At 38.0% G+C, this 16,945-nt stretch overlaps 1 protein-coding gene across 3 annotated transcripts in view; it reads right to left on the bottom strand.

Moving 5' to 3' along the window:
* TMEM117 (transmembrane protein 117) overlaps positions 1 to 16,945 on the bottom strand; it is a 441,213-nt gene that overhangs the window by 184,368 nt on the left and 239,900 nt on the right. For 2 of the 3 annotated variants that reach the window (XM_031462722.2, XM_031462720.2), the window contains one exon: positions 6,805 to 6,904. The exons of the other annotated variant lie outside the window; for it this stretch is intronic. In XM_031462722.2, the coding sequence (XP_031318582.1) occupies positions 6,805 to 6,904 (100 nt within the window). The remainder of the gene's footprint in view (positions 1 to 6,804; positions 6,905 to 16,945) is intronic. 3 annotated transcript variants of the gene reach the window in all.

The raw sequence follows: 16,945 nt of genomic DNA, 5'->3' as shown, positions 1-16,945 counted from the left end.
ACATTAAAATATTTATATATGCAAAAGCAAAATGACCATATTTCGTTCCTTTTAAATTTTCTAATGAGAAGGAAATATATATAAAAAAAATTCCTCTCTTAGACTCTCTGTTGCAATCAAATAATCAAACAAACTGACAATGTTTTTTGGCAATTATGAGTGACATGCAATCTACTGCCCTTAGGTTTTCTCTGTGTGGTAGTTAATGCTGGTGTCCCACCCAGATCCTCTTCACTTACTGGTACGCTCCATTCCTCAAGAACATAACACCCGCCCAGAACATCAAGCCAAGGACAGGCTACCTGAGGCCACATGACTGCATCTTTGCTTGCCTCCTTCCCCATCTCTCTCCTGCGTCTCTCATCTCCTTACAGATTTCCCTGAAGAGCACTTTCACAATAAATCATGTGCCCCCAAATCCCGGAAGCATGCTCTTTCATACGGTATCTCACTTAAGAGAGAATCTTTACGGAAAGTCTATTATCTAGTTAAATGCTTGATCCAGTTTCCAATTTCACTGTATAAAATAAAATAATGGAGTGCAACATAAATTTACCAAACATGAATCAACTCACCAGAAAGTGGACTGTAATCATGAACGGGCTTCAACAAACCAGCAGGCAAAGATAGCAAAAGGGAAAATCTCAGAGTAACGCCGGGCTCTTGGGTCCAGCTCCAATGATTAAATACCTGATTTGCCCCTTCCATGTGTCATATACATTTGTTCAGTGAGTTTACTAACTATGATCTTTCTATCCCGTGTCTCACAATTTAAATTCTTTTTTATTAGGAAGTTCAGTAAAGCTATTATTGCTACTTTATTTGAGATACTAAATCAATTCAATTATGCTCTTTATTCTGTCATTTTGAAATATCGGTGGAAAAGAAATAATTAGAAAACTGGCATTGATCATAATATGAATTGACAAGCTCAATTCCAGACAGAGTAACAAGCTAGATGTGATGTCGGTTATATTCCAGGCTACTGTTCACTGACAGACTTAGCATTTGCAGAACAGTCCACCAATGTATATGACAGAAAATTTTGAACCAAATAAACTATTATTAATTTGGTGAAATAAAAATAACATAGACAATCATACTCCTGCCTTAGCAAGTATGCAATAAACATGGGGACAATAGAAAAACTCACCAAATTTTAGGTATGTATTTAAAATTACAAAATTTAGTTCATATTTTCTATATTTAAGCTAGAAGGAATACTTTACTCTTGAAGGCTGCAGAAATATTTCCACCCTCTATAACTGAACACTAACCCAGAAGCATAAATTATTCTCAAGTATATGCCATTCTTTAATTCTCTCTGCTTCTGTCCACTGAAGTTTAACCGATTTCCTGTCTTACATAGTACAGTAACAGCTCTCTGCTTAAGTGGCTGAAGGGCTATATTGCAATCTAGCCTTCTTCTGTTGCTCCAGGAGCAGAACTATGCCCCTGACAGCAATGATGACCATTCGAGGAACCCTTTGGCGAGCTCTAAGAGGCTCAGACTTTATTTTACCAAAGAATGCCTTTTATACTCAAAGGTTACATCACCATTCCAAGAGGATTACATCAACCATCTACTACTTCATTCAAGCGTGTTTCCTAGCACGTGTCCTCCTGCTCATAGAAACATGCTCAGTAACGGAGTTTGAGACCCACGCACCCTGAACAATACAGCTCTCATCCCTCCCCATTTTCAAAATTGTAGAATGCCCATTTTAACACCACTCAGTCACAAAATCCAATGAGAAAAAAAGAGAAATAGAACTGAATGCTTATGTGTTCTTAAGATCTATCTGTTTACTCCTTCAATAAATATTTCTCGAGCACCTGCTTCATGCCTGGTACTGTGCTGGGTGCTGGGAATACAACTGGGAACACAGCTGACACTGTAGCTCCGCTCACGAAGTTTATAATCAAGTAAATGAGAAAGAGTTTTCAGCTTTGCCTCTTAAGTAAACACAATCTTTCAAAACGAAGATATTAGCAACATAAATACAAATCAAAAAAATCTCTCAGAGGAAGTAGAAAATGTGTGAAAAATAAAAAGGCAGATTTTATCACTCAAATATTTAGAAGGATAATGTGGTATTTACACACAAAACAGGCATAATTAAAATAGAAGGATAAAATATACTTTTAGAAACACGTTTTTTTCCCCCTAAAATCATATTCTTACAGCTTAGAGCTTCCAAAGAGAGAAACAAATAAGCAAATTTTACAATTTTATTTCCTGTTTTAATCCAACTACAAAGGCTATGTTTCATGAATCCAAATGCATTTTCCACATGAAGGTACTGACTGAGCTTGTCTGGCTTTAAAGGAACTATGAATTCAAAGAAGAAGAAAAAAAAAAAAGCTGTTAAAATCACACATAATTTTAAAACCAAATGGTCACTATGAGAACCTGAAATAAAGGTAAAGACTACTGACAAACAAGGGAGTTGTTTTATGAGTGTACAATGTGACCCCATGGAGTTAGCTTTGCCAGTAGTGGCATGAATCCACAAACACCCACAGGTAACACTGGGAATGGCATGTCAAGCTCAACCAGGGTTCTGCGACCACTGAGAGCTATACACACAGAATGTAGTTTTATAATGTAGGAAACTTTATGACAACTTCAGTGTCTCCCATCAGAATTGTCTTTAGGTCATGGCTCAACTTCATTTTGTTTGTAATTTCCTTCACCTCCCTACCACCATGAACTTCAAACCATTTTTTTTTTTTTTTTGGCCATGTTTTATTTAACCTTTAATATATTTTAATTTAAAAAACTAACAGTACATTTTGGTCTGAAGTGGTCCCTCTGCTGAAATGCCAGTTGCTACCTATCATTCTGGTTTTCAAACCAAAACCCCAAATATTTAATAAATAAACATTGGAACTAGCTGTCATTCTACTCCAAACCAGCTAGCCTAGGGAAAGAGGCCAGAGACAGGAGGCAGTAAGATCCTGGACCTGTGACTACAGGGACAGTGGGCAGAGAAGTAACAAAAGGCTGAGCAGTCCCCAGTGTGGCCCCCATTTTTTGGCAGGATAAGGGTCATGTGCATCCTCCTACACTTAATTCCTTTGTATCTTAGAAGGGAACAAGTTAAAGTCAGCTCAGCTTTGGCTTCTGGTCTGAGTTAGGATGCTTACAACGGAGTCCAATGTCCCCACCACTATTAGGAGCCAGGCGCCACTTACTGCTGGAAGAGAAAGCCGTCAGGGCAGGAGAAAGCAGGGGCTGGGGAAAGGGGGTGGATGATCAGCTGTAGACAGACAGGAAGTGACTCTTCCCTCTGGTCTTAAGTGAGGGGCAGAAGCAAGAGCCGTTATGATGTTCTCAGAACACCCTGCCACCTGAGACCTTGGCGGAGGCCAGGACCTCTGTCTTCCAGAGGGGGAGGTGGTAAGGCTGGAGCAATGTGCTGTGGGACTGGCCGGCCCTCCTCCATCCTTTGCTTAACAGCACAGAGCATGGGCAACTGTGGGGACACGTGGCAATGGCGTGGCATGAGACACCCAGAACTTTTGTTTTATGCGTGTCTTCATGATAGAGCTCTCCTCCACAACTAGTCACATGAAGGACCAACTCAGCACTGAATTACAGCACTCACCACTTCATGTATTTCTTGTCCTAATTAAAAAAAATCTATTTGACAAAAAAACTTAGCAACTTTAACCCTGACATATACGTATAGCGCTCTGCACCAAGGCTTTTACCACAGAGCCCGGAAAAGTCAGGACTGCCTACGAAATGGAACCCAGCAGAATTTGACGCCCAGCCGTGTGAGGATCAAAGATATTTGTCAGATTGGCTGGTACTGGCCTTGCCTGTGGATTACATCAGTCCCGGGATGCCTTTTAAAACCGTCAAAAGTTCTGAATTATTTCCACCGAAGAGAAATCCTCCATTTCTGAAATACACTGAAAGGCACACTTTTATTGGAAATGTCAATAGTCCTTCGCTTTTCCACACCAGTCACCTTCATCATTGGTATTCATTTCATGATGAGAATCCTATGGACAAGTGAAGGTCAAGGCTTCCTGAGACTCCTCTCATGAGGAAAACTATTATTTTTTTTAAATGTTATCAATGTGCACATATGTAGACATATAAATATTTATATGGGAACTTACCACCCAGTCAGCAAATAGAAATGGGAATAGAAATGATGTGGTCTGGGAATCCTCCCTGTGTGACTGTATTTTCAAATCAGGAGAGAATCATTTCTTTTGCCATTTCTATCCCTGTGTCTAATGGGGAAAAGTCAGTATTTCAGATAACATAAGCAGAAAGGGACTTGAATTCTCCCCCAGTTTACAGAAAGGAAGTGAGGAAAGGCCCCAGAAGGTTAAGTGATTTAAGATCCCATTGCTGGGTTAAACCTACAACACAGTTTTCTTGAGTCTCAACCCAGCCCTACTCCTGTGGTATGGGAAGTGTTGATTAGAGCAGTAATCCAGGGTATAGGAAAAGGTAAAAAAAAAACTTATCAGGTTAGCCAGGAGAAATAGAAGGCATTAAAGAAGTAAGTTTAGGAGGAACTCTGAAGATCAGCCAGACCTTGGAGAGAGAGAAAGATCACAGTCTGCAATGTGAAATTATTGGTAACCCCCTAAACCACAAGAGTGCGGAGTAGAAATCCAACCAGGAATGGTTCAAGGTCTTTAGTCAGAGTCATACCATGCATTTGCCTCGCAATGCTGCCGAGGCATCAGACCCCACCTTACGGTTCAAAAGAAAAATAGCCTAATTTAAAAAGTAATGATGTAACCAGTAAATAGAGGCAGAGCTACATATGGCCTAGGAAACACCATTTTGAGGGAAAGTCTGGGGAGAAGTTGAGTGGAATTGGGTCCCAGATAAATAATGATGTCGTCATGGGAAAGAAAATGCTTTATGCATCACATGGCTAACTTGAGCCTGCAAACTGCAGAGAAGCTCCTAGGTTTTGTTGGTCTGTTGCTTCTCCCCGGACTTCGATCACAGTCAGTGTCGGGCAGAAGTGAGGAAGCAAGGTACCCTATTGTTTCAGCCTACTCTAGCACCGGCCATACGAAGGAAACTCCTGGACCCCAGGCCTGGGATAAGGCAGGATTCTCACACCCTTGGGGCTCCACTGAAGGGACAGAAAATCTGGGAAGCCTAAGGCTTGGATCAATGAGCTGCCTTTGCCCACTTCAAAGGATTGGGCCCAGTCAGGGGTGCGGGTCCAAAAACACGAACAGTAACAATAAAGCACTTATATCTTCCTTACATATCAGCATTTTAAGTTCTGCCGCAGGGCCACACATTTAATCTTCATACAAAACCTGTAGCACTGGTAGGAATGATTAATCCCTTTAAAGAAATGTACATGCTAAGATTCAAAGGACTGTATATTATACGTGGAGGTCAAAGCATAGATGGCAGGGTCAGAGAATCCAAATTTCTGGAACTCCTGATCCAGTCCTCTTTTCTACTTTATTAAGTAGGTGCACCATAAAATGGAGTCAAAAATCATAATCTAAAATTAATGCAGAATTTCCAAAAAGCATTACCTAAAATTTTAAGGAAATTACACGTTTGAAGTTCACATATTTCCTTCTAAATAGTTCTTCCCAATGGAAATGGACCACGCAGCCTGGTCTCCATGTCTAGTTCACCCTAATTGCTATTTACAGTGATTACAAATAAATAACTTTTTCAGATTATGATTTTAGAGTCAACTGAATGGGATGCATCTGGTAATTTGTTCTGGTAACATTCTAAAATTGAAGACAGGTGAGAGAAATCTCAAAAACAGGCTATGCAAACTCTTCTGTGGTTACCTGATACATCCGCAAGATGGTGGCATTAGTCGCAGTTAAGATATAAATGCTTCCTGCTCCCTGAAAACACCTGCTCTAGGTAAGCAGTAAAGCTACCATTAGAAGTGGCAGTAACTGTTGTGACAAATTCCCTTAAGTATTAGGAACACATCTGTTGGGGCACGTCTGGTCACGTTTATTGTGGGCACCATCTTTCTTTTGGTCAGTCCCCTCATTTTCGAGTGAATGAATGAATAAAGCTAATTAGGATTACTTACACTTAGGAAGGTGTCAGTGAAGGTTAAAGTGTTCCACTTTTATGAGGAGTTATGCTCTTTGCACTCTGAGATTCTCTTCTAAACTTACAGGGCTTACGGTCTTTAAGCTACACACTGTCTTTAATTAACCCAGTGGGGTTAAAAAGAAGCATTTACTCTCTCGGCAGATGAGCTCAGCATGAAACACGGTTTGTCCATTTATTACAGGGTTATAACAATACAGACTAATAAGACACAAAAGAGATTAAAACAGACAACTCTCAGAACTCTTCGTTACCATTAAGTTAGCAGATTCAATGAGAATATAGAAAACGATCTTTCAAGTTCTTAAAGAATGTTTCATATGGTCTTCTGACACAGGTCAAAAACAACATTTCTTACCTGAAAAGTGCTCATGTCGGGGAAAAAAAATCTTCACAAATTTATTTAGAACTTCACAGGGAAGAATTTTCCATTAGTTTTATGAATGTGTATACGTTTGTATGTCCACATACATGCCTATGCATGTATTTTTATATATACACAGATACATGTATTTTATACATAAATATATCCTGGTGGAGAGCCATCATTAGCATTGTAATTGTGTTGATTTTTTTCCAGATTTATCTATACTCACGAATACGTTCCACCTGAGAGGTAACTATTTTGTCCTAAACCATCAAAAGCAGTGTCTACCCAACATTATGAACATGTCTTCCATCTGACGTTTGAAATGGGTGAAGTTAAAATTTCTTACCATCCAAGCTGTGACAAAGTCCCCCATCCAGGTCCCTACTGCAGCTAATTTCATGAAACTTTCATTTCGGATGCCCATATAGTCTGTAATGACATATGCTCTGTGGAAACAAACACACAAGACATTGTCCGGACTCAGAGGGCCATACAGTCAAAAGCTTTCCGGTTCAGCAACAGGCAAAGGGACTTTTCCCCCTTTCAATGAGCTGTCTGGCTTTTGTCTCAACACACAGGCTCACGAACCTGAAAGGCCTAGGAAGAGCTCCTAGGGTGTCTGGGTCAGTTCCAATTAGATTTAGAGACTGACTGTGGTTATTACCAATTACCATGTGCATTTCGTTTTTGAGCTGTAGGACTGACAAGAGCTTTTGAAAAATCAAACAGAAATACTCAGCAAAGGCAGCATTTCAGGCTCACCCAAGGATGAGGAGAGCAGAAACAATTCTTGAATTAGAGGAACCTGAAAGGAAGAGAAGAGCTCACTTTCCTTCAGTGCTGGCAAGTCAGAGCCATTGAAAGGGTGCTGGGAATACGCTTGAGATGGAGTGTCATATCTGAAAATTGTTCGGGAGCATATCGAGGCTTGAGGAAAATTTCCACACGGTGAAGCAATGTAAAATTTGATTCAAATATATGTGGTTGAAATTATTACTTAAATAACAATGACCAGAAGATTTAATTTCACCACTCTGTCTACAAAGCTAATTCTTGTTTGCTTGCTATAACACCAATTCATGCTCCTCACAGCTCAAAGAGGCACATCCCACCATTAAATACAATTAATGAGACCACACTTATTGTTTATCAAGCATTTTCATTTTCTCGTTTGATAGTCAAGAAAATCCTAAGTGTTATTTTTCCCAATTTGTAATTTCTCTGAGAAAACCAGAGAGATCACTTAACCTGCCCAATCAAAACCATGTAACTAATGAGTGGTAGTGAGGAACCAAATTTCTCTCTTCTCTGTTTTTTAACTCTAAGTTTTTTCACTGAGATTTCCTTTATTCTAATTGTGTTCCTTTTCTTAAGCATAATAATGCTTGTACAACTTAGAGTCCTAGTTAAACTTGATTCTTTAGATTAACTTTACAACAATATGCAGTAGAGAATGACATGTTTATTAGTTATCTACTGAAACTATGAAGAAGCACATTTTTGAAGTCACTGAGAGTTAAACCATCTCCAATTCAGTTTCTTTTTTCCCTAGAGTTATTTCAGATAGTTTTTTTCCATCCATAAAAGAAACATATTCAAATAGCTTTATTAACAACAAAAACAAATTTATGAATTCTTACAACTCTTTTTCCATGTGCTTCATTCATCACTTTGGAGGGGCTAGGTAAACATCTTAAGGTCTCATCTCAGAATTCTGAGTCTCTAATTCCATGGGTTTTCATAATAGACAAAAAAATTTTGAGCTACCATAAATTGCCTGCTAACCATGTGCTAGAGATTGCTATTAGCACTTGAAATACAAAATCTCTATCAATTTCCATATTAGTACAATGAAATGTATAGTTATTCCTGGTTCACATATATGGGACTGAGACTTTAGAGAGCTTTTGCAACGTTTTCCGAGGTCAAGCATTTAGCTGATGGACAATACTTGAATCTAAATTTGATTGACTCCCAAATCCAGGCATTTAACCATTGTGCTATATCTTCTTCCTACAAGTGATAGTGGAGGTATAAAATACACAAAGAATATCTCAGCTCCCCAGTGTTTTAGTAAGACAGTGGTGATCAAGGATTATTTCCAGTGAGGATAATTCATAATAAGAAGTCAAGAGCAGCATCCAGAAGTTACAGCTCCCTAGAGCTACCATCAGTCTTGGCCTCCCCCTTATAACTGAGTTGACCAGTCTAAGTGGTTCTTGGGAAGTGAACTCAGTGTATTATAATGTATTGGCTCTGATAATTGTCCAGACACCTACTTTGAAGATGTAATTTAATGCTGCATCTCTGTCTGTCTACTTTGTCAATTAATTCTAGAATGTGTAGGGTTCGGGTAGGAATTTCAGGCTATCTTCCCTGTGGTTGTACAGACATCTGTAAGAGAAGGCATCATTCTTTTATTTCAGTAACTAAAAATAGTAATGAGATGGTAAGCGTGCAACAGACCAATGATCGAGCCAAGAACAACTAAAAGAATATAAATAAAATATAAAAATTAATTCCCCAAATCTGCTTAAAGGCACTGAGAGCTGCTGAAGCAAGGAGAACTGGATAAACCAAGATACTAGATTGGAGAAAGTTGCGGAAAGGTTAGCTGTGTTCTCTCTGGGGACATTAGCTGATTCTGCATGCAAGGCAAGAAGATGAGAATCCGGACTTTGGGCAGAGGGCAGTCTCAGGTGGTTAAAGAGGCAACAGTTGAAACAAGGAGTCAAGATTCTTGTGAGAAATGAGAGGCTCAGAAAGAAGCATGATACGCAGTTGGCTTTCCTTCAAGACATTTGCCAAATTGTGAACTTCTGCAGTGGGGATGCTAAGAGGCTAAGACATTCTCTGTGAAGTGTGGCCGAGGTCTGGCAACTCCACCAAGCTGGGGAAACTAGTCTAGCTCAGAACCTGCCAGAGGGAATGGCCCAGGAAAATGCACAAGGGTATGGAGGGCTAGAGAAAACCAGAGATGGATGGATCCTTGATGAAACTATACATCAGTCCTTACCCAGTCCCTCCCAGGACTGGGTTACAGCGGTCAGCTCCTTTGCACCTAACAGAGGAAAGCGTGAACATTTTCTGGAAGAATAAAATATTACCAGGATCCTCTACACATTTTTATATATAACATCCATCATTCAATCAAAAATTACTAGGAAGTCAAGAAAATCACGGAAAACTGAGAGAAAAAGCAATAGCTAAACCTAGATAACAAGTTCCAGGACAGGGGGTCATTTTGTGTATTCCCTTCACTGCTGTTTCCCCAGAACTAGGGCACTGCCTGCAAATAGTAAGTGATCAGTACACATCTGCTTAACATACGAAATTACAAAGTGACCCAAGTTATTCATATTTATTTCTGTGTGACATGGGTAAACAAACCCATGTATATTAAACCCTAGAAACAGCAAGAAAATAAGACTGAATCATGAACTTTCCTATAAAGATATTAAAATATTCTTACATTGTTTTGTATGTTTATTCCATTTCTCCAACTATATTTGTATCTCCTTGACTGAAGAATAACTATCCTATATTTATCTAAAAAGATATATCAGCACAGAATAGAGAATTGTTCCTCCTCTGTGACTGTGGGCAGATGGTGAGTACTGAATGTCATGATAACAATGCAGATCAGAGAGCGCAGGCAATTTACGAATTAACTAATATATTTAAAAGTGAAGAGTGATATATAAAACTTAGTAGTTATTCTTAATTTTGCTGCTTTGGACAAATGTAAAGAAGAATTACACATATGCAGACTTGCTGTGAAAACTTTCAACTACCACTTCGTTGATTTGCATACCCATTAACATTTAACACTGTTTCCTGCTCAGGTGAAAAAGGACAGACTGTGCATATATTTACATCAGTCATTTTAGCCATTTTGGAATATCACACTGGACTCTGAAAAAGTGAACTTGGGAGACAGATTCAAAATTAAATTTTATTTGCTAGGAGGCACAATTAACATTTTAGTTTTGTTCAGAGTTTTAGCTAATTATTTCAACTCTTCATTCATCTTTTGTTTGTTTTGCTTTGTGCTTTAGCTGGTTATTTCCACTATGCCCAGATCTAGAAGAGCTTGCAGTCCTACCCGCCTTCTAGGTAAATATTTATCAAGGATATTTTCTTTAAAGATTCTAAACAAGTTTCTTTTAAGGCTACAACTTGGGTTTTTATTTTTTTCTTGAGATTTCAAGCTTAACCATCAAACTTATAACATATGTGTGGAAACGTCAACATACAGGATCTTGGAGAGGTTCATGATTACCATGACAACCTGATAACATGAGCTACTAAGCCTGTCATTCCTAGGGAAACCCATGTGCCAAGTGGCCATACACTAAGCAGACACTAGCATGGGCTAAATAGTTAATAAAGCTATAATATAATGACTGGCCTTACAGGGGAGGGTCTTGAGACACTAACAACAAAAGCTCCAGTTTACTTCAGTCTTTTGCCCATACGTAAGTGGATGCAGTCAATGCCAGGTGATTTAGGAGCCAAATCTCTGCATGTTTAAGAAGAGGCAGTAAACATAGATCACCAAACCCATACGGATTCATGCTTCACTGAAGATCCATCTGTGGCCAGCTGGATTCAGAATGTCGCAGCTGTCTCTCTCAGCCATGTTTGGGCAACATAAACAAGACTGAGGGCTTCATACCCAAGTAAATCATGGATAAGAAGTTGCCTTACATGCGTACAGACCTGCGTTAAACACAATGAGACTCAAGCAACAACTCTACGTGTTCTGAAGGCTTGAGGTGAAAATCTGTCACTATAAAATGCCAGAAATTAAACCTAGATTTATTCTATTAACCTTTCTCGATCTTTTTGCTTGTAATAAAATGGTTAACAGCCTTTAATCTAGTCACTTAGTCAACTCTTATCCAAATAACCACATTTTAATATTTTTGCTCAAAATTGCTAGTTCTTGACTATCGAGAGACTGTGATGGAGCTCAATATATGTGTATAAATCTTCCAGACAAGACCTAGGGTATGCAGCTATGGAGCAAGATCCAGGGAATGTCACCAATGTCGCAGGCAAGTGTTAGAAGGAGACTGGAATGGCAAAAATTGCATCTGGACCTAAAGATGCTTACAGATGAAACAGCAACTCAAGTTTCCCAGCTTCAGTCATTTACTCCCTCCCTCTAATTCCTATAAGAAAGACTACAGAAGAAGATTGTACACGGAGCTTTCATTGAACAACTCCACCTTGACTGTTGACACATGCACGTTACATCAACTTTTCTCTTCATTCCTTGCCTTCCTTCAGCCCATTCAGCGAAATTCATTTGTAGCAGATGTAGAAACCCTAGAATAACATCAATTTCTCCCTCTCTTTTACCCTCAACATTTGATTAACCACTAGGTTTACTTCTCAAAGGCCCTCAAATCTATGCTGTTTTTCTGTCATCGCCATTACGAATGTCTGAACTCAATTCATAATCATTTCCAATCTGATTTACGCAGTAGCCTCCCATTTCCCTGTGACTATCTTCCCCTTATTATAGGTTCTTTATTGCCACTTTATTGGGTTATACCCAAGGTTCTTTCTGGGGAATAAATCTAGTATATACTAAAGGAACAGAAGTCCTGGAACCAGAAAGTACTGGGTTTTGTAAACCACCTCCCCACTCTATGACCCAGGACAAATGATCAACTTGATAACCATCCATTCCCTTGTCTGTAGAATGGAGATAAAAATATCTCCCCTTCATGTAATCCCCAAGTAGGATGAACCTACTGGCTCCCATTTCCGAAATATGATCATGGTTCCCTTAGAGTAAAGCAAGCATAAGAAGACCCTTCACTCTCTCCAAGCGACCTTATTTTTTAGACTCATCTTTCATCTCGCAACTCCTTTGTTCAGGCCCTCTTCTCCACCATGAAACCAGTCTCATCAAACATCCCATTGTTCTGCAACTTTTCTTGGCCTCTCTGCATGCAATGCTCTCTTTGCCTGGAATTCCATCTGCTTTCTTCTGGCCTTAGATTACTAACTCAACCTGTCCACTGAGAAACCTCCTGCTATTATCCCCAAAAGTCATCCCTTCCCTGGTGTTACTGTACCACTCTGAATACACTTTTATGCTAAATAAATTTCCCAAAGTAGTCTAATGATTTTCTCACCTTGCCCCTCTCTCCCACAAGACTTAGGCCATCAAGGGTAAAGAAAATGTTTCTTTCACCTAGGCAGGTAAAGTTCTTTCTCCAGTGTGTAGTGTGACTTAGGGTTACACAGATACTTAAATGAATTCAGTAGTCAACTGATTAATGTATGAAGATGATTTAGATCATCAGACACCAAGTCCAAACTAGGAAGAGGATTAAAAAGATAAAAGTTAAAAACAAGGATTCGCAATATAAGAAAATCTAAAAGAAAACATCAAAGATAAATTGTGGGTCATGTAATTAATTATGACATTCTAACAAAATTAGAATAGAATATCACTGTATCATTTTTATACCTCTTCTAGAGTGAAAAACTAGAGGCCAGAATATAATAAAATCAAAATGAAGAACATATCTTCGACTTTCTGCAATCACACACTGTAAATTTATTTCACTTGATTATAAGTTAGTTGACTAATAATAAAATTAGTAAAATATTGTAAAGTCTGTGCATAGTAACTACTGAATCTTACTGTTTTAAAAGAATCCTCTTAAACGAGGCTAGATCTCAACATGTAGCTTTGTCCACCAATTTGCTGGCACAAACAACGAAAGAGCTACATAGCAAAATGCACTTATTTTATCCATGTGAAAAAAACGAGAGAAAATTTATTTCACCAACCTTCAAATGCATACTGCCAAACTACATTTGTTGTTTGTCCTTTAAAGTCAAAATTTAGAAGCTTACAAGGTTATAAAACAATATAGCCTCAAAACTAATTTAAAAGTTACAGAATTCTTGTGGTTATACCCAAGTTTCTTTCTGAGTTCCATTTTTTCTCAACTTCACGAACACCTCAGGAATATACAATCTAAATGGAGGCTGAAAATGGACCTGTCTTACAGAAAACAAACTATGGTTACCAAAGGGGAAAGGGTGGGGGGAAGAATAAATTAAGAGTATGGGATTAGCAGATACACACCATTGCATATAAAATAGATAAGCAACAAGGATTTACCATATAACATAGGGAACAATATTCAATAATTTATAATAATCTATGAAGGAAAATAATCTGAATAAAAAATTATATACATATATATATAACTGAATCACTTTGCTGAACACCTGAAACTAACACAATATTGTAAATAAACTATAGTTGAATAAAAAAAAAAGCCTACCTTATACTTGTAATGAATTAAATAAACATAACCAAGACACTTCATGTATCTTTACTAAAGTCATTCTAAAAATAATAGAAAGGAAAAAAATTTAAATCCTGAGTTCATTGCTAAGAGAATCCTAATAAATCCCCAAGGGAATCCAGAGAGTCACAAATTACCTAAAATTAATTTCATATCTAACTTAATCACATTTTAATGTTAAGTAACATTCAATGTGTTTATAACTATCTAAGATATATCTGAATTGTAAAAATGATTTGCAAGCTAAGCCAGAATGGCTGGCATTCATTAATTTATCCTACATAACGACGCCTCTTTCCAAACTAATTAGAAAGTCACACAATAACTTATAGATTCTGCTAAGATTCTGATGCTGCTCAAAGTAGGACAAAAAGCAAGTTTGACTTTGATGGGTGTGTGTCACTGAAGGCAAGTGTTCATGGCTGTTAAAAAGTCAAAATAGATGAGAAATAATGGAATGAAAACACTGGGAAATAAATACAGTAACTTTTGTCAGAACCTGTATTTTTTCTACTGTGTGTAACAAAATAAATAAACATAAAAAATGAGACTGTCTTTTTACTTCCTACGAAATGTTCAACGTATGACCGCTTTGTGATACTGTGATAATTATTTTTTTTCCTTCCCTCCTCTTTCCCCTCCTTCCCCTTCTCCTTCTCTTTCTTCTCCTCCTTCTTCATCTCCTTTTGATATGAATTTAGTCACCTCTTATTCTCTTCCCATTGACTACCCAACACTACTTCTCAATCATTTATTCCCTCTTCTTGTTGAAGAAGTTTTTGGCTCCAACATTGTGAAGGAGAGGGGCTATTTTTTTTTTTAAATCTAAGAGCCCTTCTTGCAGCATGTGAATTTATACTAGATAAGCATTTATTATCTTCCATATTCATTTACTCATTAAGCAAATCATTACTGGTGTCTCCCTGTATGTAAGTGAACTCACTAGTTTCCAAGGGAAAAGCAATAGCATCTCAAAGCTAGTGGTCACTTCCTGGATCATCAACCAGCACCTCTTGTCTAACAATTTCTTCCCTCCTACGCCACCTTTCCCCAGTCCACACGGGCAGAAGCTTTGAACACATGGATACTCTAATAACCAATACTGTTGATAGCTTGTTTTCCCTTCTCTGGTAACTTAGAACCAAGATTCAAAGAGAGAAAGAGGAAATCTCTGTTCAGGGGGTTGAATTGAAAAAAAAAAAGTCCAGTAATTATTAGTGACCACTTTCTATCCCCTGTAAACTGGGAAACTAAATTTGTAGCAAGAAAGAGTCTGGGATTAACAGATACACATTACTATATATAAAATAGATAAATAAGAAGGACCTACTGTATAGCACAGGGAACTAGATTCAATTTCTTGCAATGAGCTATAATGGAAAAGAATCTGAAAGAGAATATATATTCATATGTAGATGTATAACTGAATCACTTTGCTGTACACCCTAAACTAACATTGTAAAATGACTACACCTTAATAAAAAATAAGAACTAAAAACATTTAAAAAGTAAAGAGAGCTAGGTGACAGAGAGAGAGAGTGGGGGTGGGGAGGATCAGATGGGGGCAGGCTGACCCATGTAAAGGAGAAGAGAGGAAAGATAGGAGAGAACATTGGTGCTGTGAGAGTCTAATTCCAGTGCCCTCTGGAGACCTGCATTCCTGCCCTTTGGAATTATTACTAGAAATTATTACTGTCCCCATCATTCTTCTTAAGCTAACTTGACCGAGTTTCTGCTAGTTACAATAAACTGAGGTTGGTTTTCAGACAACTCCTAAGAGGAACAAGGATAAATGTATTGTGCCCACTCTTCATGACCCTGCCCGAGACAAAGAGAAGACTTCTCTTTAAAGCTCAAGGTACTATTTACTTACACAAATGTTGTAAGTGTGTCAAAGTTTAAAATAAGGTTCCCCTCCCCAGCCAAAAAATGTGTATACATAGTCTAGTTAAAATCAAACCAATCTGTTAGAATGTATCCCCATTTCGGAGATGTAAGGCACACCATGAGAGTGTGTCAAATGAGTGACAGTAAGTGAGGGAGTATCTGTGCATTTAACAGATAAAAAGTAGATAAAGAGGTTACATCTCTCAGCTTGCTAATCTAAAGGGAACCTTTGGATTGGTTTTGTCTGTTTATTTATTTTTATATTCCATGTATCAGTGAAAACATACAGTATTTGTCTTTCTCCATCTGACTTATTTCACTTAGCATCATACCCTCAAGTTTTTCCCATGTTGTCACAATAGCAAGATTTCACCTTTTTATGGCTGAGTAATAGTCCATTCTCTCTATACATATTTATCACATCTTCTTCATCCATTCATCCATTGATTGGCATTAGGTTATTTCCATATCTTGGCTATTGTAACTAATTCTGTAATAAACCTAGGGGTGTGTATCTTTTCAAATTAGTGTTTTCATATTCTTCAGACAAATACTTATAAGCAGTCTAGCTGGATCATATAGTAGTTCTAAATTTTTTGAGGAATCTCCATACTGTTTTACATAGTGGTTTCACCAATTTACCTTCCCACCAACAGTGTATGAAGGCTCCCCTTTCTCCACATCCTCTCCAACACTTGTTTTTCTTGCCTTTTTGATAATAGCCATCCTAATATATGTATAAGTAAATAGCACCTTGAGATTTAGGATAATAGCCAACCTAATGAGGTGCTATCTCATGGTGGTTTTGATTTGCATTTCCCTAATAATTACTGATGCTGAACATCTTTCCATGTCTGTTGATCATCCGTATGTCTTCTTTGGAAAAATGTTTATTCAGCTCCTCTGCCCATTTTTCCATTGGGTTGTTTTTTTTTTCCCCATTGTTGAGTTGTATGAGCTATTTATATATTTTGGATATCAACCTCTTATTGGGTATATGATTTGTAAATATTTTCTCTCACCTCAGGATTCAGGTGTGAATTCATGGGGCCAAGAATAAAATACATTATGATTTGTTCATAATAATTCTTTCCATTTCTATACCTGCCCATTGTCCTTAAACCAGATATCTGTGCTTCAACTGCCTCTTCAATGTTATTTTCCAGAAGGCTCATTGGTGTCACACGTAACAAGACTCTGGTGGTAGGATTACATGTGAACCTGGTGGATTGAGAAGATATGTTTCCCTTCTCCAAA

Source organism: Camelus dromedarius, chromosome 11, assembly GCF_036321535.1.
Source record: "Camelus dromedarius isolate mCamDro1 chromosome 11, mCamDro1.pat, whole genome shotgun sequence".
Taxonomy (NCBI): domain Eukaryota; kingdom Metazoa; phylum Chordata; class Mammalia; order Artiodactyla; family Camelidae; genus Camelus; species Camelus dromedarius.
This window is presented reverse-complemented; position numbering and strand designations above follow the sequence as displayed.